The following is a 26491-nucleotide window of genomic DNA, read 5'->3' as shown; positions in this document are numbered from 1 at the left end:
TCTCTCTCTAACTAAATGAAGTAATGATGAATCTGTTCTGCCACTTCTCTTAAATAAACTTGATAAGGTCTTTAGGCTAACAAAACTGGTTTGTCAGGAAGACGATACGGTATTTCAGAATGTGTCCCTTTCATACATACTTTCAGAATGTCCCCTTGCCCCAAGCTCAAAACAGTGTATTCTTTAATGGAGTATGCAGATAGAAAAAAAAAATGTATCAGGTGGATCTGTATATGGACCATCGTGCCTTACACAGAACATCAGTGTCTCCATATCTCCATTCACATCTTATGAATCATCACGGGAGTTATGCTTCCAAAGGCTTCGCCTAACTCTTAAGTGATTTTTCATTAGTCTCGCAATGTTGTACCACATAATGTGACTTACGATCAAACAAAAATAAAGACGCCCCACGAAGGAATTATCCGAATGGAACGGAAATCAGTAGATATGATGTAAATCTCCAGACAAATAAATGATTACAGTTTCAGAAAATTTGGCTGTTTTATTCAAGAGAACGAGCTTCACAAATTGGCTAGTCAATAACACGTTTATGCACCTCTGACCCATTTGCAAGCACTTATTCAACTTGGCGTTGATTTACAAAGTTGTTGGATGTGCTCCTGAGAGACAAAGGGATATCATGCCAAATTTTGTCCAATTTGCGCATTAGATCATCAAAATCCCGTGCTCCATGAGAGCCCTGTCCATAAGGCTCCAAACATTCTCAGTTGGGAGAAATTCAACGACCGTGCTGGCCAAGGTAGGATTTGACAAGCACGAAGACAAGCGGTAGAAACTGTCGCTGCCGCTGTGTGCGTGATGACACTCACTGCCAGAGTGACCTGGCATGAAGGGCAACAAAACCGGGGGTAGAATATCGTTGAAGTACCGCTGTGTTATTCGGGTGTCTTGGATGACAACCAAAGGGAAAAGGAAGGAAAGTTCGGATTTTACGTCCCTCGACATCGAGATCATTACAGATGGAGCATAAGCTCGGAATGTTTCAGCAGCGGCGAGGAAATCGGCATTGCCCTGTCAAATGGATCTTCACGGCATTTGCCTGGAGCGATGTAGGGAAATCACTGTTAACCTAAATCTGGGTGGCCGAACGCTGATTCGAACTGTCATCGTCCCGAATTTGAGTCTCTCTCAGTGACAACCAAAGGGGTCCTGCTATGAAATGAAATGGCACGCCAGACCATCACTCTTGGCTGTTGTGACGTATGGCAGGCGACAGTTAGGTTGGTAACCCACTGTTGTCAGGGAAGGCTCCAGACACATCTTCGCAGGTCATCGTGCTCATTTCTTAGTGGGAGTCATCACTGAAGAGAATTCTAGCCCATGAAAGAGATTCCAGGCCGAATGGTCCCGATACTGCTGCAAACGAGCTTCTCGGTGTACAGAGAACATCTGTTAACGATCCTTGTCACTCAAGCACCAGCGGCACGACGGATCGATAATAATGATGAGTCCGGGGTTTGATAGCCTCACTGACTTTCACTCTGTCCTCACGTTTGTCGTCCCTCTAGGCCGACAGCTTCCTTTCTGTCGCTGTGATCGGCTGTGGTTCACCCATTCCTGCCAACATTATCGCATAGTGGCATCGCTCTTATTCAAATGTCTAGCAATTCTTTGAACCCAACCACGCGTTCCCTCTCATATGCTGACATCTGAACGTATTGTTCACGTTACTGTAGCGAGGCGTTGTTACAGTCCAACTGAGTACACGGAATGACATTCGCAAAACCTTTATACTCTGTTGTAGTATCCTCACCAGCTGCGCGGTGAAATTGCGCTGCAGCGTCACACATTCATCCACCGGCTGCGAAAGCTCAAAATTTTGTATTTTCCTTCGATAAATGTACGAAGATTAATTAGTAACCAATTTGCAAATATGTTTGACTGGAGACTGCTCAATTCATTGACGGTCGACTGCACACGCTTCCTCTCGCGTTTTCTTACGTCGACTACGCGGCCTGCCTTTGACATTGCCGGGTAAAACAGCACATTTCTCTCAATACTTGCTCTGTCTATGGATTTCGTGAAGCCACACATGCGCCTCTAATCGCTCATTTAGACAGTAAAGTCATCGCCAGGGGTCACAGTTGAAACAATGAAATATGAAACAAAATAATACGATAATGACAAATCTTTTTGTCAACTCCAAGGCAGCGATGTAAAAAAAAATTATTTCCTCAGTTCTACAACCCCAAGTGAGAGATGGGGACTTTTCGGATACCCTGTAGATGAAATAGACTTGCGTAACATTTATGCAATGAATCTCTAATATCTGTCTTTCAGAACAGATTCCGCCTTACTTAATTTCGGGTAATTACCTCCAGATATATGTTGGTTGTTAGATATTCTAACTATTGATCATCGACGATATAGCAAAACAGCACCTAATTTTATCATGCAGAGGAGACTCTTATTTCAGCTACCGTTCATAGAACAGCACGTACTTGCTGTGATTGTTTTGCAGACGAGGAGTGGCAGCTGAAGGACAGAAGCAACGCTACGCTTTCCGTGGACACTGGCTGCCTGCAGTTGTTGGCCGACGCCCTGGACCACCCCACGTGTCCGCTGGAAGACCTGCCACCGGAGACCATCGAGCAGCGCGAGCAGTGCCGCGTCCAGCTGTGGGATGACATGGTGCAGAGGCTACCCCACATACCCGTCACCAGCTACCTGGCCTACACGCAGAGGGCGAACGTCAATCTCTGCCTGTTGGCCTGGATGAGTGTCAACTCGTTCAGCGTTTGTCAGGACGTCTCCTTTAGTATGATACAGTCTGTGGATGATGCTCGGTGCTTCTTCGATAGTCCTGACCACAAATCCTGTCCGGAATTGAACGTTACATATGCCATCTGCTCTGTTTCCAGAGCTATTCTATTATTGAAGTGTCGCGATTTTTCCTTCCATAAGCAAGTCGAGGTATGTGGTGTCAGTTTACGCCCAGATGGGTTGCATTCAGGTAAGATGGGAGGATCGTCGATCACTCCCTTGAAAGGGTATGTAAAGCCAACTGAAAGAGCACTGAACTACAAAGCCAGATTAAGCAATGCTACCTTGAAATACAAGGATTTTAGAATCGATCGCTTAAAACCTTTAGAAATTTCATTTATAGCTCTAAATATTCTTTTCCGTTCTCTCACTGCCGGGGCATACATGTACCTTCCCCAGCTACGCAATTTGCCTGGAAAGATATTCTTGTCCTTCCAGATCACAGGTATAATCCAGGTCTTGGGTTCTGAGGTCGTGTATCGTATGTCAGGTGTCCCCAACTTATCTACAGCGGTGCAGATTGATAGTGCCCTCACACTTCTCAGCTGTATGTGGCTAAACTCATTCTGCTACCAAATGTACGCATGCATTCGCCATCTCAGGCTTCCTAATGATCTGCTACCTGCTGAAGCAAGCAAGATATTCCGTCGTCAGGCGCTGTATGCACTAGCACCGTGGAGCATACTATGTGCGGCAAGTATTTCTTTGGAAAATACGAGCAAGTATTACCTGATCCACAGTCGGATACTATTCCTCGTAGGGATTTCACTCTCGATAACTCTCAATTTGGTTCTCCTCGGATTGGTGGGATACATGTACCTACGTAATCGGAACGCCATGCGGCGACTCAGAATTTCTAGTAAAGACAAATTTGGGTCAAAGAAACAAATTGTTTTCCTGTCAGTTAAGACAGTCTTCTTAAGTGGCATAGGTATAATCGTTAGAATTGGTTTCCACCAGGTGCAAGGTATTGCACAGTTCGTGTACTACGTTCATATAGCTACGATGGCTCAGGGACCTCTGCTATTCGTTTTTTTCATTTGTAACGAATCAACACTCCCTTTGCTGAAGACGACCTTGCTAGTATGGTGGAAACCAGATACTGTCTGTCCGAGGCAAGAGTTGTGTTCGGCAGCTGAGAGAAATCTGGAAAGGAGAGCCGCTGTTCACTGTACATTTGCAGAATCCTCGTTGTCATGTCCTTGAGTGTTATTCTCAGAACACTGTTTCCATTGTAGACCGTACAGTTTCTGTTAGTTATAAAGATAGAATCTACCTTACGAGACAAAATTAGCTGTGACCGATATGTTAAAACAGTGACTCACTTTTGAAATTTGTTCTTCATTTTCAACCACGTGGTTATTTCTACATGGTAGCCTATCTGCGTATAGTAAAGGACGCTAATAAATAATTACAAGTGTGAAATGTAGCTTGAAGTGAACGCAAATTTTAAGCAACGGTGCTACACAAGATTGGAGTAAAGGTATTTTTGAGGTGGGGTGTTGAGCGACTGACGGGTAAAGGTACCATAGAAGACGTTACAAATGAATGTATTTCCTGTGTGCTAGCTTTATACAAGGATGAACGTTATTTAGAAGAGAATGTATACAAACAATATTGACGAAGGAAAAGCATGTGCATGTGCTCAACTAAAAGAGGACTTCTTTTTCCAGGAGTTAAACTGTATGTGTACAGTATGTACAGTTTAGTGAGATTTGTAGTCAGTAAACGATGGTCCATTTGTTCAAATACAAACTGACCGACTGACCTACGCAGATGAAACAGGTGTCTGTGTATACCTAATATCGAGTCCTACTGAACACTCTGCAATGAACGATACTGAGTAGGTTTGATTTTTAGATACTCCAAATGTCATGACATGTAATAAGAAAGGGCTGTCATATTTGATGCAATGGCAAAATGGGAGATGTCGCCTCACTCGCCATCGTCATACATCACGCTGTAGGTGCCATGTGCAGCTCATTTTCACACATCTTGGATCACAGAAGAACACTGACAGTGGAAGCGAACCAGGCTGAATCAGGTATGATTCCACAGTGAAGCAAGCATTAACATTCTGAAGGATATATATGCATTAAACATTCATCGAATAAAATAAACTTCGACCAGTATCAATTATAAATACATATGTAGTCTTCAGTTACTCAACTTCTCTCTCTTACTTGTCGAAACAAATTGTTTTGGACGCATTCTCGCTGGCGAAATTACTTGAAGAGTTGTTACATTAGCTCAGTGGTTCTGTAGCATATTTGTTGCTCAGAGAGACTTGCTACGTATCACATGTTCCGTTAGCACTAAACACAAGACTGTCGTGTCCATTATTAGGGCGCTTAGATTTTGTGTCACGTAGTGTGGACAGTCAGACTTTTTTGGGGCGGTGTCGGGGGGGGGGGGGGGGGGGGGGCATATTATTGGGGGAAACCGACCGCATCTGCCAAGGCTAAGTTGCAAAATTCAGGGCTCAGTGCGGGGATTCGTGTTCAGGCCATAGGGCCATATAGATCATTCTTTTCCCAGCATGCAGTAACAACGTGTAGCATACCTAAACGAGACAACAACCTACATCTGCAAACCTCTAATAAAGCAAAACGGAACGTTGACAATCCGCTTTACGGACATTATGGTTTTAATTGTGAAGTTGGATCTTCTACGTTCTCCACCATGTTTGTTACCTTGTTTTAAAGTTTGTGAGTACACTTGTATTTTTACCCATTCTCGTAATTAGTGCTTATGGCTCTCACATTACTTTCATTTATAGGAGTTTAATCATTATCATTGTGTTTTCCTTGTTATTCCGATACATTCCTGATGAAGTAGTTACAAACCACGAAACCAATTGTACCTAAACAAAATTGGTTTACACAGTGCTGTTTGCGGAGTTCCTGCTGCATCATCTACTACCACAGCAGCAGGTGCCCGGACTACAGAGTCGTTTGTAATTATTTTCAGTACGTTGTTTATTCCAAGGTTTGTTAGTGCCACTGATGTGTCAGGATAAAACTACTTGTAAATCTTGGGCATTATACGAATCGGATGTTTCAAACGTGGAAGATCGTTCTCCTTGGTGTTCTTGACAGGACAAATGTGAATCAGTGTAAACATTTTGAATTTAAGATGTTATGTTTCTAGCAACTCTGCCTGTTTTCAGAGGGATATGGTTTGCGCTTTTGAAATTTTGTCCGAGTCTCTACAAACGGATTCGTCCATCGTGACGCTGTAACCAGAACCGGAACTCGTCTTTGCTGGAGCAGGAAAGTCGGCTGTCTTGTAAGCCTTCGTATGAACAGGAATTTCGTTTTGTTCGGTTGATTCACATTTCCTTTTTATGAGAAATTCTCTGAGTATTTACTGCTTGACATCATTTGTAGCGCCGCATGTCCAGCTGATTCCCAGACATTCAGAAAGTCAACTTGACACTCGAGGAGGCACCCCTGTCAGGACTTCATCGATCTTCGAAAAGAATTTTGCTACAGTACCGAACAGACTAACGGCAAAAATAATAATTCCATAAGTTTTTTCGAAAGTGAAATTCAAGTCATAGGAGCCCTTACATAAGAGAATCGAACTATGGTGATTTCAACTTTCTTCACAGGCACAAGAAAATGTCGACTGATAATTACATAAAAAGTCAACGAGTACCGAAACCAGCATAATACTATTCTGGCCTTGTGACACGGACAGTCATTTCACTGGAGGGTGCCACAGTGTCAGGAAAGACGCGAAGCATTACGGGATGCAAGTGGTCCGCAGTAACGTTCTACATTTACATCTACATCGATACTGCGCAGTCGACCTTAAGGTGCGTGGCGGCGGGTACTTGGTACCAATACCAATCATTTCCTTTCCCGTTCCACTCGCAAATTGAACGGGGGACAACCGACTGTCTATATTCCTCCGTATGAGCCCTAATTTCTCGTATCTTATCTTCGTAGTCCTGGCGCGCAGTGTATGTTGGAGGCACCATAATCGTTCTGCAGTCAGCTTCAAATGCCAGTTTCCTAAATTTTCTCAATAGCGTGTGTTACCTCCCATTTCCTGATCGGCCTACTGAATTGCTACATAATTGACCGTGATCGCGTATGCCTAATGAAATTTTACAGTGATTAAGGCTACCATTATCGAAGGAAAATAATGCCTGTTAGTAGGAGGAAATTGTACAGATGCTTCTGAAGGAATGATCTAGTCTAAACCTAACCTTAAAATTTTATAATAGTTTTGAAATGGATGGGAAATAGTGCAATCGCTCACGAGCCACACAAGGGAAAAAGACACCACCCAATATTTTTAATACAAAAAATCCTGGTTGTACAAAAAAATACTGATTAGTAAACAAGGGATAATTTACAGTCGCCAAGCCAATAACGCCATGAATCTCCAGAACCTTAAGAAAGATAATGACAAAGAAAATCAAGCAAATAATCAATGGTGTAGCAACAGAACGTTGTCTCCCTGTCCCACAACACAACAGTTCACCAGAAAATAAATGAATCGGAAAGCACTGAGTTTACAGTTACTCGACCTGAAGCACTAAATTTTGAAAGCAAAGTTAAACGAAGTTACTGGTGAAATAAATGACTGGCTGTAATTTAAGCTTTCTTACTAAAAAAATGACTCTCAGTAACCTTAGCGTAGCGTGATGCAAAATTTGGAAAAGAGCAAGCTATTTACCTTTAATTATTGAAAGACTGAACTGAATTAACTTTAAGCAAATGAGTAAGTGAATTTACTTTTAACGCAAGAGCAGTAAGGTACTTACAAAGCCAGCAGAAGTCAATCGCTAAGCTAAATACAAAATAAATGAAACTGGCCACTCTTAATTTGTGCTGTACGCCAGTGAAATTTTACATTACTTTAAGTGAGTGAAGTTAATACTCAAAATTTCAAATTCATGAAAGATCTGTTATACAACTCAATAATGAACAGTTACAGAGACAGCAAAATTTAAACAAACTAGTCATTAGCAAACAAACAAAACTGGTAATAAACAGTTCACCAATTTTCATATTTTTACGACACTCGGTGATTGCATGGTAAAATAAGAGACTTTGTATGGTAATAATGTCTTGGACAATTATAACACAGGTGACACACATGTTTTAACTATTGCAGGTTATTATGAAAGAAAATTAGTAAGGTTTGTGAAAGAAATGTCACTGAGTAATGCCTATACAATATTAGCAATACACTGTCAGTTAACAGTCTTACGATGTTGTAGCTTTGCGGACGACAGAGAATGTAGCCGAACAGTGCTGAACTGCTGCTGTTGCTGCTTTTAGCGAACCATGAGTCGTTTCCAGATCCACGGATAATTATGTGACAGGCAACAGTTAGAATTGCTGGTTGTAAATTACCCTCCTACACATCACCATTATATCTCTCTACTATATGCAAAATTTTGAAAGCTTCGAGAGGAATAAGATATACGAAAGAAAAACGTTTTACTTATCTTCATTTTCTCTTCTTGTTGTTGTTGGCTGCAAGTCTTGTTGTATCTAGGGGTACATCCTTGAGGCCGAAATTTTGATTTAACGGGTTCCTGATGACTGAACAACTGATGAAGATTTGCCTGTTGCTATGAATATCTCTTTATTTTATCCCATTCTTTTACATCACACCGACTTTGCACTTCCACTTCAGAACATCAATTCACATTGTTGTTGACAAGATTAGAAATTCGTCGACTTCCATCATAGGCATGCCCACTAGTACATAATAGTCTGTATATTCACGATATTCCAAAGAGTTTACAAAGCAAAAGAGTTCACAAAGTTTCTCGGCAGAAGAAGAATCTTGGATAAAATATATCATTATTTTATAAATGATTTTAGAAAAAAATATAATAACTTGCGTTACATCAACCCATTAATAATATGAATTTTTAGTATACCAGTAATTTCGTAATTTCAAATATTTTTAAAAGAAGAGTAATTTTAACTGTACATACAGAGTACTAACAAATTAATTTCTCTTTACACATTTTACCCATAAACATAACACATCGTATACAAAATCAATTGAAGTTCATTCAGTTAGACAGCTGATGTAATGTTCACCTATACAAGAATCGACAGTCTACATGGTATCGGTTATTTCTATGAGAAAAAAGATAATGCTAGGGGAAGGTGACCCATTACAATATCCCCCTCACAAAATTTTGAACCAGAATGTTTATAATATTTTGTGACAGACTATAAGATTTTCCAAATGGTGTACAAAATGATGCCCGGGACAGGCCACAGACGTATAGAAGTATCTTGTACATAACATTAATGAAAACATAAGAAAAATATCTCTTATATAAATCATAACATATACATATATCAGGATATGGCATTCAGATTTTCAGATTTGTGGAACATTCTGTCGCAAGACAAATAATACAAGGTCAAAACTACATCATTACACCACTAAACTATAGAAAAAAACTATGGAAAAATATTAGGGCCTGAGTTTACGGTGTGGGGATTGACCGATGAATCCAAACCACACCGGGTACAAACCACAGAAATGAATAAAGATCATAATCATATCAATAAGTTCGTTTACATGCAAAGAGTAAGTCCAAGTAGCATCTAGCCTCAATCAATGGTTGCACGTTCTCCTTGAGTACATACACACACACACACACACACACACACACACACACACACACACACACACACACACACACACAGTCACGATGACAGGGGTACCAAAAACAGAGCTTGGCATGAGTGTGTTCACAACTCAAGTTCCAACAAGATATAATATTGCATTACTCAAGATAAATACAGGTAAACAGTCATAAATTAGCTTTGAATGATGACACAATCCAGTAGCTTGAGAACAAAAATCAGTGTATGAAAGCAGGCACATATACATCTTATTATATTTTCCATACTAGCAAATGTCTTCCACACTACTTGCTAATGGTCCACCCAAACTAACATACATGCATAAAAGCCTAGAAGATTCACTTACAAATAAAAAAATACATACCAATTTAAAGTTACATAATGATTCGAAAGCCAATCCTCCTACATCTATTTATTCTGAATAACACTTTCTTTAGCAGTCTTGGCTAACAATTCACAAATACCAGTCGCAACACAGATCCAGTCATCAGATACTTGAGTCCGTTACCCAGCACCCATGATCTCTTGAAAGTTGACTCGTCCAGCACGGTACAGCCATACACCCATGTGGGGAGTGAATCCACCCACATTTTTCAGTTTCCTCCTTAGAGTTCACATCAAACACTCCGACAGACAGGTAACTTCCTCTCTAGCATTCACATCAAATCTTGAAACATTGTTTTGTGTACTAACTATGCTGTTCAACACCTCCTTCACATCACACAAGATATGTTCTCCTTAGTAGCATTTAAAGTCAGTTATATGGGATTTATGTCAGCTGAGATTAAAAAGCGTTAACATATGAGACATTAAAATCAGAGTTAAATGCAATGAAAAGAATGAACTAATAAGGTAATACACAGATATGCTGAGATACCATTTGTAATTTTTGCAACACAAATTATGAATATTGTCCCATATCAAAACTGCAAAAGGATCTACTCATTTAGCCTCATGGCATATATTTATCAAATTCTAAAGCATAAATCTATAACATAACATAATAATGTAGTGTATCATAGGTTTTAATGCAGTCAACAGGTAAGACAGAACTTTAGAAATCACATCACCTTACATAACAAATTCCAGGCAAACAAAACACAGTTGTCTAGTCTCATGCATCTACAGCTAGATTTAAACTCAGTCAGTCGATAAGACAGAACTCTAGAAACTACATGATCTTACACACTAAATTGATGGCAAACAAAACAAAATTATGTAAAAAATCTACAGATGCATTGTACAATTTCTTCTAGACTAAGGATCATTATGCATCCATGTTCATATGTCTTGTCCTCTATACTACATGTTAACAGTACTTGATATTTTACATACTTGCTTTGCTTACCACTAGCTCCTGTTATCTTTACACATGAAATGGGCATTTCCACAAAATTCTTACCATATTTAATCTTGTCTCTAAATTGCTCAGATATACAACAACGTGGACTACCTGTATCAATAAAACAGTTCCCTTCCCACTGATCAGTCTTAATCTTAATGTAAGAACATCCAAAATCTGAATCATCGTGTTTGTTATTAGACACTTCATGTAAAAGATCACTTTCTATTTCATCAAATGCTACAGCTTCACTGTTTTTGCAGGGTTTTATCAACTTTACTGGTATCATAGCATTACTTTGATCATTCATATTGTCAGGTAAGGATTGCACACACTGAGTGGGTTCCATAGCACAACTAATATCCTTTATTACAGAAGGAACACAAAATGTATTACTATCAAAATTACATTTCCTACTTAGATATTCTTTCACTTGCTTCCACAAATTTTGACTAACCATGGCTAACTTATTCCAGAATGCACATTTATCTATGGTATCATCAATTTGGTCTGAAACAAATTTGAAGAAATTTCACCTTTATTTCCTAGGTTTACAGATAACTCACCTCTACTGTTTGGACCCTTATTCTGCATTACATTAATGAAAAACTACTTGGAATGGACTGGTATCCCATGACTCTCACTTCATCACGAACATCACTTACCTTACCTGTATTCAAAAATAACTCTGAAATTTCATTATTCTTAAACCCCACAAAAACCTGATACTCATCATCATCATATTCTTCCAAAATTACTTCACCAATAACGTACTAAACAACACAAGTCTCATCTCTATTAAAGTCACACACCTAACATACATTCGTTAGCAATAAGCTACGAATCTCAGGCTTACCAACCTCAGTCATTTCACAGCTCGCATTCACATCTACATCAAACATACCACCTGACTGAGATCCAATACAGTCATCACCTGTTTTGTATACATCGATAAAACTGTTTTCTGACCAAGAGAAGAAATCATTAGTAAATACTTCATCAAAATTGTCGTTACTCTCACATTCGGTTTGTGATTAGTATCTACACCATTATAATTAAACACAGTATTTCAAAACTTATGGTCAAAACATAAATGAGAAATCTGGTGTTCCTTCCGTTCAACTTCAGATACCTGTGCCACATTCTTAATACTCTTATAATCGTCTAATTCTAAGTGTAAATTAGGGGTCCTATACTTGTTGCGTTTCCTCATCCCAAAACTGTGGACCTTCATTGACGCCGACAGCCGCTTGCTGAATGGCCACCTCTATCATTGTTTCTTCTGTTAAATTGCTCATGGTTATCCCCATTGTTGCTATTCTGCTGATGTTCTAAATTTCTGTCTCTATTACCATGTTGACCCTGATAGAAATTATCATTACCTCTGTTTCTGTATTTGTTACCATTGTGATTTCTATCATTACGATTGTTATGGCACATACTTCTTTCTACTGCCCTATCCTACCTGTCTACATAACATAAAAATTGTTCAAGGCAATTGTCAGGTCCGTGTACTAAATCCCATTGCAACCCTTCTGGTAATCTCCTTTTAAGTGCCTGAATCAGTCATTTAATCGACTGGTTTGTCAAGGTGCGTTGATTCTTATAAAACGCTTTCAGCGTACCATCCCTATTCCTATAATTAGGACCCCTGTTCAGCTCCCAACCAAAATTTATTTTTAAAAATTTTTTCGAGACTTTGGTGTGTTTCCCACATCCGAGAGAGAGCCTCCAAGACATCTTTTAAGAAATTTTATTTTTTGATCATCACTCATGCCCAACACAAAACTACCTCTGCAGTGGTGTAGGAAATCCACTGGATGTAAAATGTCTGACAGAAAACTTTTGATTGGAATATTGGACCATGCAATACCATTATTGGAATACAGATTGTTGTTAATAAAATTTCCTGAACTACTGAAATTTTTTGGTCTAAAACATTTACATTAGTTAGCATACTATTTTTAACATTAAAAATTTTTTGACCTAAACTACTAAAGTTCTATTCCATTTTTGCTCCTACAGATTTCTGTTCAACTCTGATGTCATTATCATTATTCTCCTGATTTGCAGATTGTGCAACTGACTCATTTCCAAAACAATTAACTTATTTTTTTATACATCAACTTTTTCATTCACACTTTTTAATCCCCCTGACATGCGTCTTTTAGTTCCGAAAACTGATTACTAAGTTGGTCTATACTATTTTTGTCCATTTTATCATTGTTTTCAATTCGTATTTCCGTTAACTGACCAGTAACTGCACTCAGTTTTGCCAGAATGAACTGCATAACGTCAGTTTTAACGGTTTCTTTGCTTTCTACAGTTTTACTTGGTTTAAATAGGTCTTGGCTGGATCCTACAGCTTCCACATCTACATCACTACCCTGGTCTCTACTCATTTTCCAAGCATTCACACGAGTCCATCAAAAATATTAATTTCACAAATAGTGTACTTATTTTTTTTGATGTCCTTCGTCGTATTTGTAAAGTCCTCTTCCAATTCATCTAGTCTGTCATTGTTTATATTACCTCGTCACTCTTGATCCGACTTTGTTGGGCCACCCTCAGGTCTTCTTTCAGCAAGTGATTGGAGCTTCCGAATGTACAGTATATAACAACTGGAAGAGGTATAAATTACTGTCCTTTCTTCTTCTGCAACAGACCAGACGCCGAAACTAGTAATCTTACCCTCCTACACATCACCATTGTATTTCTCTATTATTTGCAAAAGGTTCGAAATCTTCGAGAGGCGTAACATATTTATTTATTTGGTATAAATTTATTTGGTATAAATCTCTCAATTGCGGCCGATACTATTTCTTTGGATTTAAGCCACATCTGGTCTACACTTACATCATTAATTTGGAAAGTGTGGAGATTGTCCATCAGGAAGGCGGCAAGTGACTTTTTAACTGCTTTTTTGAATAGGTATATTTTTCGCATATTTTTCGAGGATTTGGGGATAACAATATTCAGTCTCATCACGACAATCCTGTGTTCATTAATCCCTGAATCGCTTTTGATGCTCGTTATTAACTCAGGATTATTTGTTGCTAAGAGGTCAAGTGTGTTTTCACAACCGTTTACTATTCGGTGGGCTCATGAACTAACTGCTCGAAATAATTTTCAGAGATTGCGTTTAGCAAAATTTCGGATGATATTTCATGCGTACCTCCGGAATTGACCATGTATTTTCGCCAACATATCGAGGCTAAATTAAAGTCACCACGAACTATTATCGTATGAGTCGGGTACGTGTTTGAAATCAAACTCAAGTTTTCTTTGAACCTTCCAGCAACTGTATTATCTGAACTGAGAGGTCGGTAAAAGGATCCAATTATTATTTTATTCCGGTTGCCAACAATGACCTCTGCCCATACTAACTCACATTAACATTTATTTCAATTTCACGACAAGTTAAACTACTTCTGACAGAAACAAAAGCGTCACCGCCAACCGTGTTTAGCCTATCCTTTCGGAACGCCATTAGGTTCTTCGAAAAAATTTCGGCTGAGCTAATATCTGGCTTTAGCCAGCTTTCAGTGCCTATAACGATTTGAGCATCAGTGCTTTCTATTAGCGCTTGGAGCTCTGGTACTTTCCCAACACAGCTACGACAATTTACAACTGTTATACCAACGGTTCCTGTATCTACGTTCTTCCTGTGTTCAGTCTGCACCCTTTGTGACTGAAGCCCTTCTTGTGTTTTCTCGAGATCTTCTAACCTAAAAAACCGCCCAGTCCACGCCACACAGCCTCTGCTACCCGTGTAGCCGCCTCCTGCGTATAGTGGACACCTAATCCATACTGCAGAAACCGAAACCCAACCACCCTTTGGCGCAAGTCGAAGAATCTGCAGCCTACACGGTCGCAGAACCGTCTGAGCCTCTGATTCAGACCCTCCACTCGGCTCTGTACCAGAGGTCCGCAATACTGACGCACCGTAATACTGACTGTCGTAATTGTAGCAAGCAGAAAGATTGTTTCAATTTAGCAGTTACTTTGATATTTCTTTGTAATAAAAGTTACAAACTATGCCACAAGTTATAAATTAGAACTGTGCTCTGACAATCAAATTCAGGATCCAAGTTACGTAAAGTTTTACTATCAGTTTTTTATTATGAAAGTTACTCTATTTTTTAGCATATGAATTAATACTGACTTTGGCATCATTCTATTTCTGACATCATTTATATTACAAACAAAGGTTTCATTATTACTAAATTGTGCAAAAGTTGGAAAAAATATGTTATGATAATCTAATAAATTAATGTTCACTTCATTTTTAGTTCATTTTCTGATTATCTTGGTTCATACAAAGGGATAGGATTGATACTTCTTGGATAATGACTTAGGAAAATTATTTATTTGACAACATGCACGAAAATAATGTTATTCAAGCAATAAAATTCCAACTACTCTGGTCAGTCTGTTACAGTTTTAGTCATAAAACCTCTAGATCTTACTTCACTTCATGATGCCGTTGGCTTGTCGAGTGGCTTCATTTAGCGGTAAGGCACAGGTTGATCTTCTTGCCATACCATAGCCAATAACAAGGGCCCACAGTACTCTTGATGTTATGAGAATTACTCTTGCTGCATTTGTGCTGTGCACAATAAAGACCATAGCTTTCCCATATTAAACAATTAAATTTTCACTGCTCCGCACTTCGGATACAGACTTTTGTCTCTGCACTTTTGCATAGCGACACGTACGAATACATACAACCAATGACACCAATCGTCTCCTCTCTAATTCCAACTGCTACTACTGTTGGCATGCTCACACGCACAGCGACAATGCATTTAAATTTATTACACTCTTTGACAATAATTTTTCCCTGACTACACCAGCACGTCTACTTAAAAAGTGCTAAAATTCCGTGCATATTCCCTTTCTTAGGGAACAAATAGCATTTGTAACTTGACAACATATTATAAGAATAATATTCAGCACAACTAATAACGCAAACTTTGCAAAACACGTAGAAATTGTATGATCATCCACAGAGTTATGGTTTTACATGTGCCCCACGTTGTACTATTCTTCATCACCAGATGAAGAAACAAGGAAACGTCCAAACCAACAACACTGTGGATACCATACCAATATGTTACATAAATAATAAAATCAACTTCACACACAGTATCACATTGTAATAATATCCCATTGTATTCCACACTTGAAAACTAACACCAGAAACTTCTAATATTCACATGCTATAACGACAGTCACTCCTTCCTTTAAACACTAGCACATAGAAAATAACCATAACTTAAAACATCACAAAATCAATATTTTCTATCACACAGCATGACATTCATTTCTGTCCATTTTCAAATATTTTAAATTTTATTTCCTGTAAAAGAACATGACATTTTCTATGCACAATATTGCACTTCCTGTACAAGACTACGGAATTTCCTGTGCACACAACAGTGCACTTCTTGTAAGGTATCCTGGCATTCTGTGGACACAACAGCGCACCTGTACACTTCACTGTGGTGCTTACTTGCCAAGCTATTACGTGTGCACTCTGTTTCTCTTTCACCCCACTTACAATCCTTTGTCATGAAACTAAACTGTTTGACATACTTTTACCTGCAACTTAAATGACAAATCTTAGTTCATTTCCTTTTACATCAATATTACATACGCCAAATTTTCTCGATACTACTAAAACTAAATCTTATCTACATACTCTTTAAGTACATGACTCCTTTACAAAAACAGTTATTTGTATTTTCATTGTAAAATTGTATCTAACTCATAGAATGCGTAGGTTTATGTGGCATAGGTCCATGAAACATGGACCTTGCCGTTGTTGGGAAACCTTACATGCCTCAGCTATACAGATAGCCGTACCGTAGGTGCAACCGCAACGGAGGGGTACCTGTTGAGAGGCCAGACAAACGTGTGGTTCCTGAAGAGGGGCAGCAGCCTTTTCACTAGTTTCAGGGGCAACAGTCTGATGATTGACTGATCTGGCCATGTAACACTAACCAAAACGGCCTTGCTGTGCTGGTACTGCGAATGGCTGAAAGCAAGGGGAAACTACAGCCGTAATTTTTCCCGAGGGCATGCATCTTTACTGTATGGTTAAATGATGATGGCGTCCTCTTGGGTAAAATATTCCGGAGGTAAAATAGTCCCCCATTCGGATCTCCGGGCGGGGACTACTCAGGAGGATGTTGTTATCACGAGAAAGAAAACTGGCGTTCCACGGATCGGAGCGTGGAATGTCAGATCCCTTAATCGAGCAGGTAGGTTAGAAAACTTAAGAAGGGAAATGGATAGGTTAAAGATAAATACAGTGAGAATTAGTGAAGTTCGGTGGCAGGAGGAACAAGACCTCTGATCAGGTGAATACATGGTTGTAAATACAAAATCAAATAGGGGTAATGCAGAAGTAGGTTTAATCATGAATTGGAAAATTGGAATGCGGGTAAGCTACTACACACAGCATAGTGAACGCATTGCTGTGGCCAAGATAGAAACGAAACCCACGCCTACCACAGCAGTACAAGTTTATATGCCAACTAGCTCAGCAGATGACGAAGAGATTGATGAAATCCAGATTGGTGAAATCTTTGATCAGATAAAAGAAATTATTCAGATAGTGAAGGGAGACGAAAATTTAATACTCATGGGTGACTGGGGCACGGTAGTAGGAAAAGGAAGAGTAGGAAACGTAGTAGGTGAATATGGAATGGGAGTGAGGAAAGAAAGAGGAAGCCGCCTGGTAGAATTTTGCACAGAGCATAACTTAATCGTTGCTGACACTTGGTTCAAGAATCATAAAAGAAGGTTGTATACATGGAAGAAGCCTGGAGATATTGACAGGTTTCAGAATATTATATAATGGTAAGACAGAGATTTAGGAACCAGGTTTTAAAATGTAAGACATTTCCTGGGGCAAATGTGGATTCTGACCACAATCTATTGGTTATGAACTGTAGATTAAAAGTAAAGAAACAGCAAAAAGGTGGGAATTTGAGGAGATAGGACCTGGATAAACTGAAAGAACCAGAGGTTGTAGAGCGCTTCAGCGAGAGCATTAGGGAACGATTGACAAGAATGAGGGAAAGAAATATCGTAGAAGAATGGGTAGCTTTGAGAGACGAAATAGTGAAGGTAGCAGACGATCAAGTAGATAAAAAGACGATAGCTAATAGAATTCCTTGGGTAACAGAAGAGATATTGAATTTAATTGATGAAAGGAGGAAATATAAAAATGCAGTAAATGAAGCAGGCAAAAAGAAATACAAAAGTCTCAAAAATGTGATCTACAGGAAGTGCAAAATGGCTAAGCAGGAATGACTAGAGGACCAATGTAACGATGTAGAGGCGCAAATCACTAGGGGTAAGATAGATACTGCCTACAGGAAAATTAAAGAGACCTTTGGAGAAAAGAGAACCACTTGCGTGAATATCAAGAGCTCAGATGGAAACCCAGTTCTAAGCAAAGAAGGGAAAGCAGAAAGGTGGAAGAAGTATAAAGAGAGTCTATACAAGGGCCATGTTCTTGAGGACAATATTACAGAAATAGAAGAGAATGTAGATGAAGATGAAATAGGAGATATGATACTGCGTGAAGAGTTTGACAGAGCACTAAAAGATATAAGTCGGAACAAGGCCCAGCAAGTAGACACCATTCCATTAGAACTACTAACAGCCTTGGGAGAGCCTAGCCTAACAAAACTCTACCATCTAGTGGGCAATATGTATGAGAGGGGGGAAACGCCCTCAGACTTCAAGAAGAATATAATAATTTCAATCCCAAAGAAAGCAGGTGTTGACAGATATGAAAATTGCCGAACTATCAGTTTAATAAGCCACAGCTGCAAAATACTAACACGAATTCATTTCAGACGAATAGAAAAACTGGTAGAATCCGACCTCGGGGAAGATCAGTTTGGATTTCGTAGAAATGTTGGAACATGTGAGGCAATACTGAGCCTACGACTTATCTTAGAAAATAGATTAAGGAAAGGCAAACCTACATTTCTAGCATTTGTAGACTTACAGAAAAACTTCGCCAATGTTGACTGGAATACGCTCTTTCAAATTCTGATGGTGGCAGGGGTAAAATACAGGGAACGAAAGGCTATTTACAATTTGTACAGAAACCAGATGGCAGTTATAAGAGTCTAGGGGCATGAAAGGGAAGCAGTGGTTGGGAAGGGAGTGAGACAGGTTTTTAGCCTATCCCCGATGTTATTCAATCTGTATATTGAGAAAACAGTAAAGGAAACAAAATAAAAATTTGGAATAGGAATGAAAATCCATGGAGAAGAAATAAAAACTTTGAGGTTCGCCGATGACACTATAATTCTGTCAGAGACAGCAAAGGACTTGGAAGAGCAGCTGAATGGAATGGACAGTGTCTTGAAAGGAGGATATAATATGAACATCAACAAAAGCAAAACGAGGATTACGGAATGTAGTCGAATGAAATCGGGTGATGCTGCGGGAATTAGAGTAGGAAATGAGACGCTAAAAGTAGTAAATGAGTTTGCTATTTGGGGAACAAAATAACTGATGATGGTCGAAGTAGAGATGATATAAAATGTAGACTGGCAATGGCAAGGAAAGCGAGAAATTTGTTAACATCGAGTATAGATTTAAGTGTCAGGAAGTATTTGTATGGACTGTAGCCAGGTATGGAACTGAAAGGTTAACGATAAATAGTTTAGACAAGAAGAGAATAGAAGCTTTAGAAATGTGGTGCTACAGAAGAATGCTGAAGATGAGATGGGTAGACCACATAACTAATGAGGAGATAATGAATAGAATCGGGGAGAAGAGGAATTTGTGGCACAACTTGACTAGAAAAAGGGATCGGTTTGTGGGACATATTCTGAGGCATCAAGGTATCACCAATTTAGTATTGGAGGGCAGTGTGGAGGGTAAAAATCGTAGAGGGAGACCAAGGGATGAATACACTAAACAGATTCAGAAGGATGTAGGTTGCAGTAGGCACTGGGAGATGAATAACCTTGCACAGGATAGAATAGCATGGAGAGCTGCATCAAACCAGTCTCTGGACTGAAGACCACAACAACAACAACAGGTTAATATAGTTCAAGTGTCTCTGAGCACTATGCGACTTAACTTCTGAGGTCATCAGTCACCTAGAACTTAGAACTAATTAAACCTAACTAACCTAAGGATATCACACACATCGATGCCCGAGGCAGGATTCGAACCTGAGACCGTAGCGGTCGCTCCGCTCCAGACTGCAGCGCCTAGAACTGCACGGCCACTCCGGCCGCCCACAGGTTAATATTATCATTTCATTGAAATACCCATTATTTATTTTATAATGACATTTCAAACAACGTTTATGTTTTTATTTTGTTTTATTACAAAATTCAGTCATTTCTGCTTTGGTAATGCTTCAAGTCTACTATATTAGGCATACCTAATTTTTTATTTGACGGTAGGTGAACTAGACAGAAAGCATTATGGTGAGGAATGCTTTCAATTTTGAAAGGTCTGTTATAAATGAAATTAAATTTCGATATTTCATCATCTGTGTCACTGGATTTCTCAAGAGTTTTAAGGAGAACGAGGACCCCAACTTTAAATTTTGCTGACTTTACTCTCTGCTTATGTCTTTTAATTCGTGCCTCAGCACGGTTTATCATTTTCTCTCCCGCTAACCTTTTTTCTGTGACATGTCTAAATCTTGTTGTGGTGGAAAATTAATCAAATCTTCTACTATACTTTTTGGTTTGTTACCCAACATAATTTCAATTGAACTTTACCTTGTACTCTCATGTGAAACGGAGTTTATGATTTCTTCAATTTCTGAATTATTCTTGCCTCACACCCTGTGATTACTATGGCAGTAAGTCCTAAAATACCTACCCAGTTCACACATATAGCGTTACAAAGGGTTACTTTGTGGATGGTATGGCGATATATGAATAACTTCTACACCTTTTTCTTTCATTCCTTCTTTCCATACCTTAGATATAAATTGTGGACCATTGTCAGATAAAATTGCTTTCAGTTTTCCGATTTGCTCAAAATAAGCAACCAAGTTACCGAATATTGACTTAGCAGTAGCTTTTCGTAAACGGTATAACTTTACAAATTTGGAAAACGTATCTAACACGACCAAAATCTATGCAAGATTTCCAGTAGTCTTTGGTAAAGGCCCACATAACTCTATTGTCAAAATTTCTATATTGTCTTTAGGTTGTATACTGTGCATTGGACCATAGCTAGTCACATTTGTTACTTTTACCTTCTGACGTTTATCACAAGTTTGTACTCTCTCTGCTATTTCCCTTTCCACGTTAATAAACGTTACTGACCCTGCTATCTTATCTACTCTGCTATCTTCTTCGGTCCGCAATGACCACATGCCAAATGAAAATAAATCACTTCGAGTACGTATTTAGATGGCGAACATGCTCGGCAGTGTTCTTTACTTTCATCTTTCCGCAAATACAACACACCATCATACACCTTGTAATACTTCCTTAACCTTTCTCCTTCTCCGTTTCTAGCACCGAATTTAGTTTTCACTAACTTTAAGCACTCGTCATCCGTTTGATATCAGCGCATGTTCTTACATATATCCTCCTCCTTTTTCTTCCCTTCATCATTTTTTAAATACATAACTTTGAACGTCTTTTCTCCACTTTCCCTATTACCCGATCCATTTGGATTGAATGGCAACCTTGGTAGAGCGTCTGCTGCACAGTTGTGTATACCTCTACTTCTTGCATAATAAATTTCGTAATCAAACATCTGTATGTACGTCGCCCACCTCGTCAGTCTGTCATGCAGTAGTCGACAATTCTTCAAAAATGTTAAGGCTTTATGATCTGTATGCACTATCACCTTGCGTTCTCATAAAAAACTTTTAAATCTCTTAAATTCCCAAACAATAGACAGTGCCTCTTTTTCTGACATATCTCGTCAAAGTTCTACTCGCAAACGATATAGAACGACATTCTTTACTTCCTCCTACCACTGTTTCCTCAAACATATGAACTGCAACGCCATAATCGCATGTATATGTCCCCATATGGAACAGTAATGATAAATCAGGATGGTGTAAAATTTGGCTTATTATAAGTTCCTGTTTTAATCTGTCGAAAACTAACTGAGACTTTTCCGTCCACACAGATCTACTATTTTTCTTCGGTTTGTTATCAGCACTCCGTCGTCAGGCCACAAGTGGCCCATCGGGACCATTCGACCCCTGTATCATCCTCAGCTGAGGATGCAGATAGGAGGGGCGTGTGGCCAGCACACTGCTCTCCCGGTCGTTACGATGGTTTCCTGTGACTGGAGCATCTACTATTCGGTCGAGTAGCTCCTCAGTTGGCATCACGAGGCTGAGTGCACCCCGGAAAATGTCTGGCGGCCCCAACGGTTACCCATCTAAGTGCCGGCCACGCCCAACAGCGCTTAACTTCGGTAGTCTGTCGGCAACCAGTGTATCCACTGCGGCAAGGCCGTTGCCTATTTTTCTTCAATGTATTACATAAATCTGGATCATTGAAAGCTTGCCATCTACATATTTGCGAAAGAAATTACATAAGCAGGAAAACAACTTAAAACATTTTTTCGTCTTTGGTGGATGGCAATCTCTAATCGTTTCTAATTTTCGCGGAGCTTTCGTTATTCCCATAGTCGTTACAATACGACCTAAGAATTCTAATTCCTTTTTTACAGATTCACATTTCTTGATTTTTAACGTCATTCCACCTCGTCTCAATGCTTGAAAAATTTATTTCATCATCTCATAATGCTCTTCCCATGATGATGTATCTACCAGTACGTCATCAGCCTAAATTGTTATTCTACTCGCTAATTCTTTTCCTAACACTCTATCCAATGCTTGAATAAACACGGATAAGATGTGTTTAATCCAAACGGCAATGGCTTTATATTGATAGCACTTTCCCACAAAAAGATGTGCTGTCAGTTTCCTTGATTTTGGATCTAATGGAATTTGCCAATATCCAGACATCAATTCAAGACTTCTCATGTATATAACAACATAAAACTTCCGATGCATATCATCCAAACATTTTGGTCTATCAGTCTCACGCTTCACTATCTTATTTCAATCACCCGCGTCTATCACAATTCTCACTCCTCTGTCTTTCTTATTGACCAGAACAAGTGAATTATTATACCGACTCCTAGATCTTTCAAATGTTCCCCATTCCTCCATACGATTTATATCTCTCTGTACTGATTCCTTCTAGCTAACGGGATTTGATACGTTGGTCCGAAAAATGGTTCATGCTCTACAGTTTCGATTTCATATTCAAAGTCACGTACTAAACCAGGCTTCTCTGGCAATACTTCTTTATTAATGGCTGAAATATTGTACAATTCCCCTTTTTGTTGTACTGATATTCCCAAAAACTTTTTTTCTAAGTCTTTCACTTCATCAGACAGCAACAATTTATTCAAGTTTCTAACATGATAACGCTCAGCTCCTTCACCCAGACCTGCACACATTAATAGTTCAAATATTCGTAAATTAATTTCACTCCTTTCACCAGTTTCTACTACTTCATCAAAAAACACATTTATCTTCTCTTCTCCCACTGAGCAGATCATTTTCTTCCTATCACAGTCAATAATTATTTTATGCTTAGTCATCCAATCCATACCTGCAATTAATTCAGTACTTAGCTAAGAAATCGTGTTCGAACAATACACTTTTCATAACCATTTATAACAACACCTTAGATTTTATTGGTTTACTACAACAACCGGTAGCATCTATCAACTGGCATTCGAATACTTCACGTTCGTTCTTGATATGCTCATAAAATGACTGGGAACACACACCAATCTGACTACCACCTTCGATTATTATCTAAGTTTCCACACCATGTACATTTAACGGGATCATTATCTGTTCACATCGTCTCGACTCATCACCTCTATCTTCCCATAAAAAATATTGTTCCACTTCCAAATCTTTCCGCAGAGTACCACCCGGCTCAAGCATTTTATCCGGTGGCTTTTTCTGCCTCCTACTGTTCCCTTCTTCTGTTTGAAACAAAATATGTTTTACTTCCGCAGTATCTGTTGCGTCGTCAAACTGGCTTTCTTCATCTGTACGCAATACTTCTGCCGTAACTTGGTACACATTGGAATCTTCCGTTTCGCTCACTAATCTCACCCACTTATCAGAGAAAACATAATGTTGCCCCATAACACAGTTTCCGGCTGTCATTTCTAATCCGCTGACTTCGTCGAGTTCGGGAATGGCATCAACAAACACATTATTATTACGCACCTCACGTGCCCAAAATTCTTTATTACATTCACATATCTCATCAACATTAGCTACATTACGTAATAGCTCTTTAAATTATTTGCCTCTTTCGTCTCACAAACAAAATACTCATCTTCATTGCTCATCACTTTCTCATTACTTTCCGTAAAATATACGCTGCTTTCTTTCTTCCATTCCTCCAAACTATCGTACATATTACTTACTTGCGTCAGCCATTCCTTATCCTTAATTATTTCAAGTTCATTTACCGAGACAACTTGCTTATTCGCTACCGTAAGATGCTCTAAACTCGGTGCAGCGGTACTGTCTGAACTCGCACGAGTACATTCGTGATTTCGCTTGCTAATACATCTGATTAGACCAGCGTCCGAATCGCGACATTTCTGTATCGTTAATCATTCTCGCTGTTTCCAGCGTACGCTTGACCTTCTTTAAGTTCGTTACTCGTTTTGCTTGCCTTTGCGTCCTCATCGTTGCGGCGGCAATACCGCCTCTGAAGCCGGGGGGTCTCGCATAGCGATCCGCAGCAGTATGACGCGATACTGTTGCGGACCCCCGTTTTGCACTCCATCATTGCCATAGTGGCTACAATTACAATCTCCCCTACCACGACCGAAACCTCTTCCGCCGCGTCTTCCATTATCTACATGTGCCGATCTCATACTGTAATCACTATTTAAGTTTCCTCTTTGACTTTGATTTTGATTATTTTTACTTCATCTGTAGCAATAGTTACTACTTCCGTTCTGATTATAGCTGCTGTTGTGGCGACCGTACCGGCGAGTTTCGTCGTCACGGTATAACACACCTTCGTCTCCTACGTTTTTCAAAAACGCTGTTCTGCTGCAGTCACCAATCACGTGGGCGCGGACATCACGTGGCAACGTGCCGCACAGTATGCCCAACATTCTCTTTTCGGTTATATGTCCTTTTACATGCTAAATGTTCTTACACATACCCTCGCAATAACTTTGCATATTTGAGTCTCTGCTGGCATGGTACGGAGGAGCATACGTAAATTCCGTACTTACTTCCCCCTGTGTACTGGTTGACCAGTATTCGTCTTCAAATCGTTTTAAGAATTCGTCAAGCGTTTTGCAACCGCTCAGGGCGCTAATTGCCCAACTATCTGCGTCATCACTCACTTCCAATCCTGATGCGAATTTCTTCTGGTAATTCTTTCGGAATTATCTACTTACATTTGTCCATGAACACGACAGGATTTCTACTACCTTTATGATCAAATTTATCAATCTCACTGCTTACTTGGCTCTGACATGTCCCTTCTATAACGTACGTGGTGGTTAGATGTCTTGCTTTCTCAGATTTTTAATACGCTCATTTATTTCACCTACATCTTTGTCTTTTATTTCACAAAACTTATCATTAACATCTGTTTCCAACGCCTGAACACTGACCTTAACACTTACAGTTTGACAGTTCAAAGAATCCGCCGAATTTTTAAAGTCAGAACGGATTTTTACTTTTTCGCAATTTTCCTTTTTGTTGACATTTTCATTGATCTCGTCCGTTCTCACACCGATACCATACCTCAATTGATTTTCGATATTTCCGTATTTTTCATCTACTAAGTCGCCCAATTGTTGTTGCATGTTTTCCTTGATTTTTTTTCATTTCGTCCCTAAAAAGTTTTATCATATCTTTTCTGTCATTACTAAATTTAGTATCTAAGTCATTTCTTTCTTTTTGCAAAGTATTGTTTGAAATTTCTGTTTCACCTCTCACAGCAGTTATTTCCTCTTTTACAGAACGTATGTCACTACTTATGGTCTTCATAATCTCACTGACAACTAAATTCATAATTTCGCTTTTCCCTGAGCTAATCTCACCGCTTAGAGAATTTGTGATTTCGGTTTTCACAGAGCTAATCTCACTTCTTATATGCTCAATCATTTTTTGAATCATTTACATTAAAGCATTCGTACTAAATACCGGCAAATTACTACCCGGTTCCATTGTCTGTTTCGTTTTCGTCTCTGTTACCTTTACATCACTTTTATATATTCCGTTTCTCCAGTATTGTTTAGTTTGTCGTCAATATATGAAACGTTGTCGAACATACCTATGCTCGTATCGTTATGTTGTAACCCCAATCCCGCCTGCACTGTTGTAATTAAAATTTTCTCACTATTATTCATTGAAATTAACCACTGGTGATTTTGCAAGGCTCAGGACAGTCGTAATCATAATGCACCGTCCTGTCACCGGGAACCACGTATAACCCTGCCACCTCTCAAGCTAATTACGCTTTTCTGTATGACTGTGTGCCTAAAGTCCTTAATCTGTGGGGAAAAGGCATCTACTCCGAAGAATAATGCAAAACCGAGAGAAGTAGATGAAATTATAACCGAATCGCCACTCCTCAGTGTTTTAGCAATGACGATTACAAATAAAGTTCAGTTAACTTTGTATACTTCT

General features: G+C 39.2%; 1 protein-coding gene across 1 annotated transcript in view; it reads left to right on the top strand.

The window, feature by feature from the left end:
• LOC126160949 (uncharacterized) overlaps window positions 1-26491 on the top strand; it is a 292907-nt gene that overhangs the window by 153043 nt on the left and 113373 nt on the right. The window contains exon 5 of the mRNA XM_049916942.1: window positions 2486-2810. Coding sequence (XP_049772899.1) covers window positions 2486-2810 — 325 coding nt within the window. The remainder of the gene's footprint in view (window positions 1-2485; window positions 2811-26491) is intronic.

The sequence above is a fragment of the Schistocerca cancellata genome, unplaced genomic scaffold (assembly GCF_023864275.1).
Source record: "Schistocerca cancellata isolate TAMUIC-IGC-003103 unplaced genomic scaffold, iqSchCanc2.1 HiC_scaffold_1168, whole genome shotgun sequence".
NCBI classification, from domain to species: Eukaryota; Metazoa; Arthropoda; class Insecta; order Orthoptera; family Acrididae; genus Schistocerca; species Schistocerca cancellata.
Note: the sequence above shows the minus strand (reverse complement) of the source record. Positions and strands in the feature narration are given on the sequence as shown.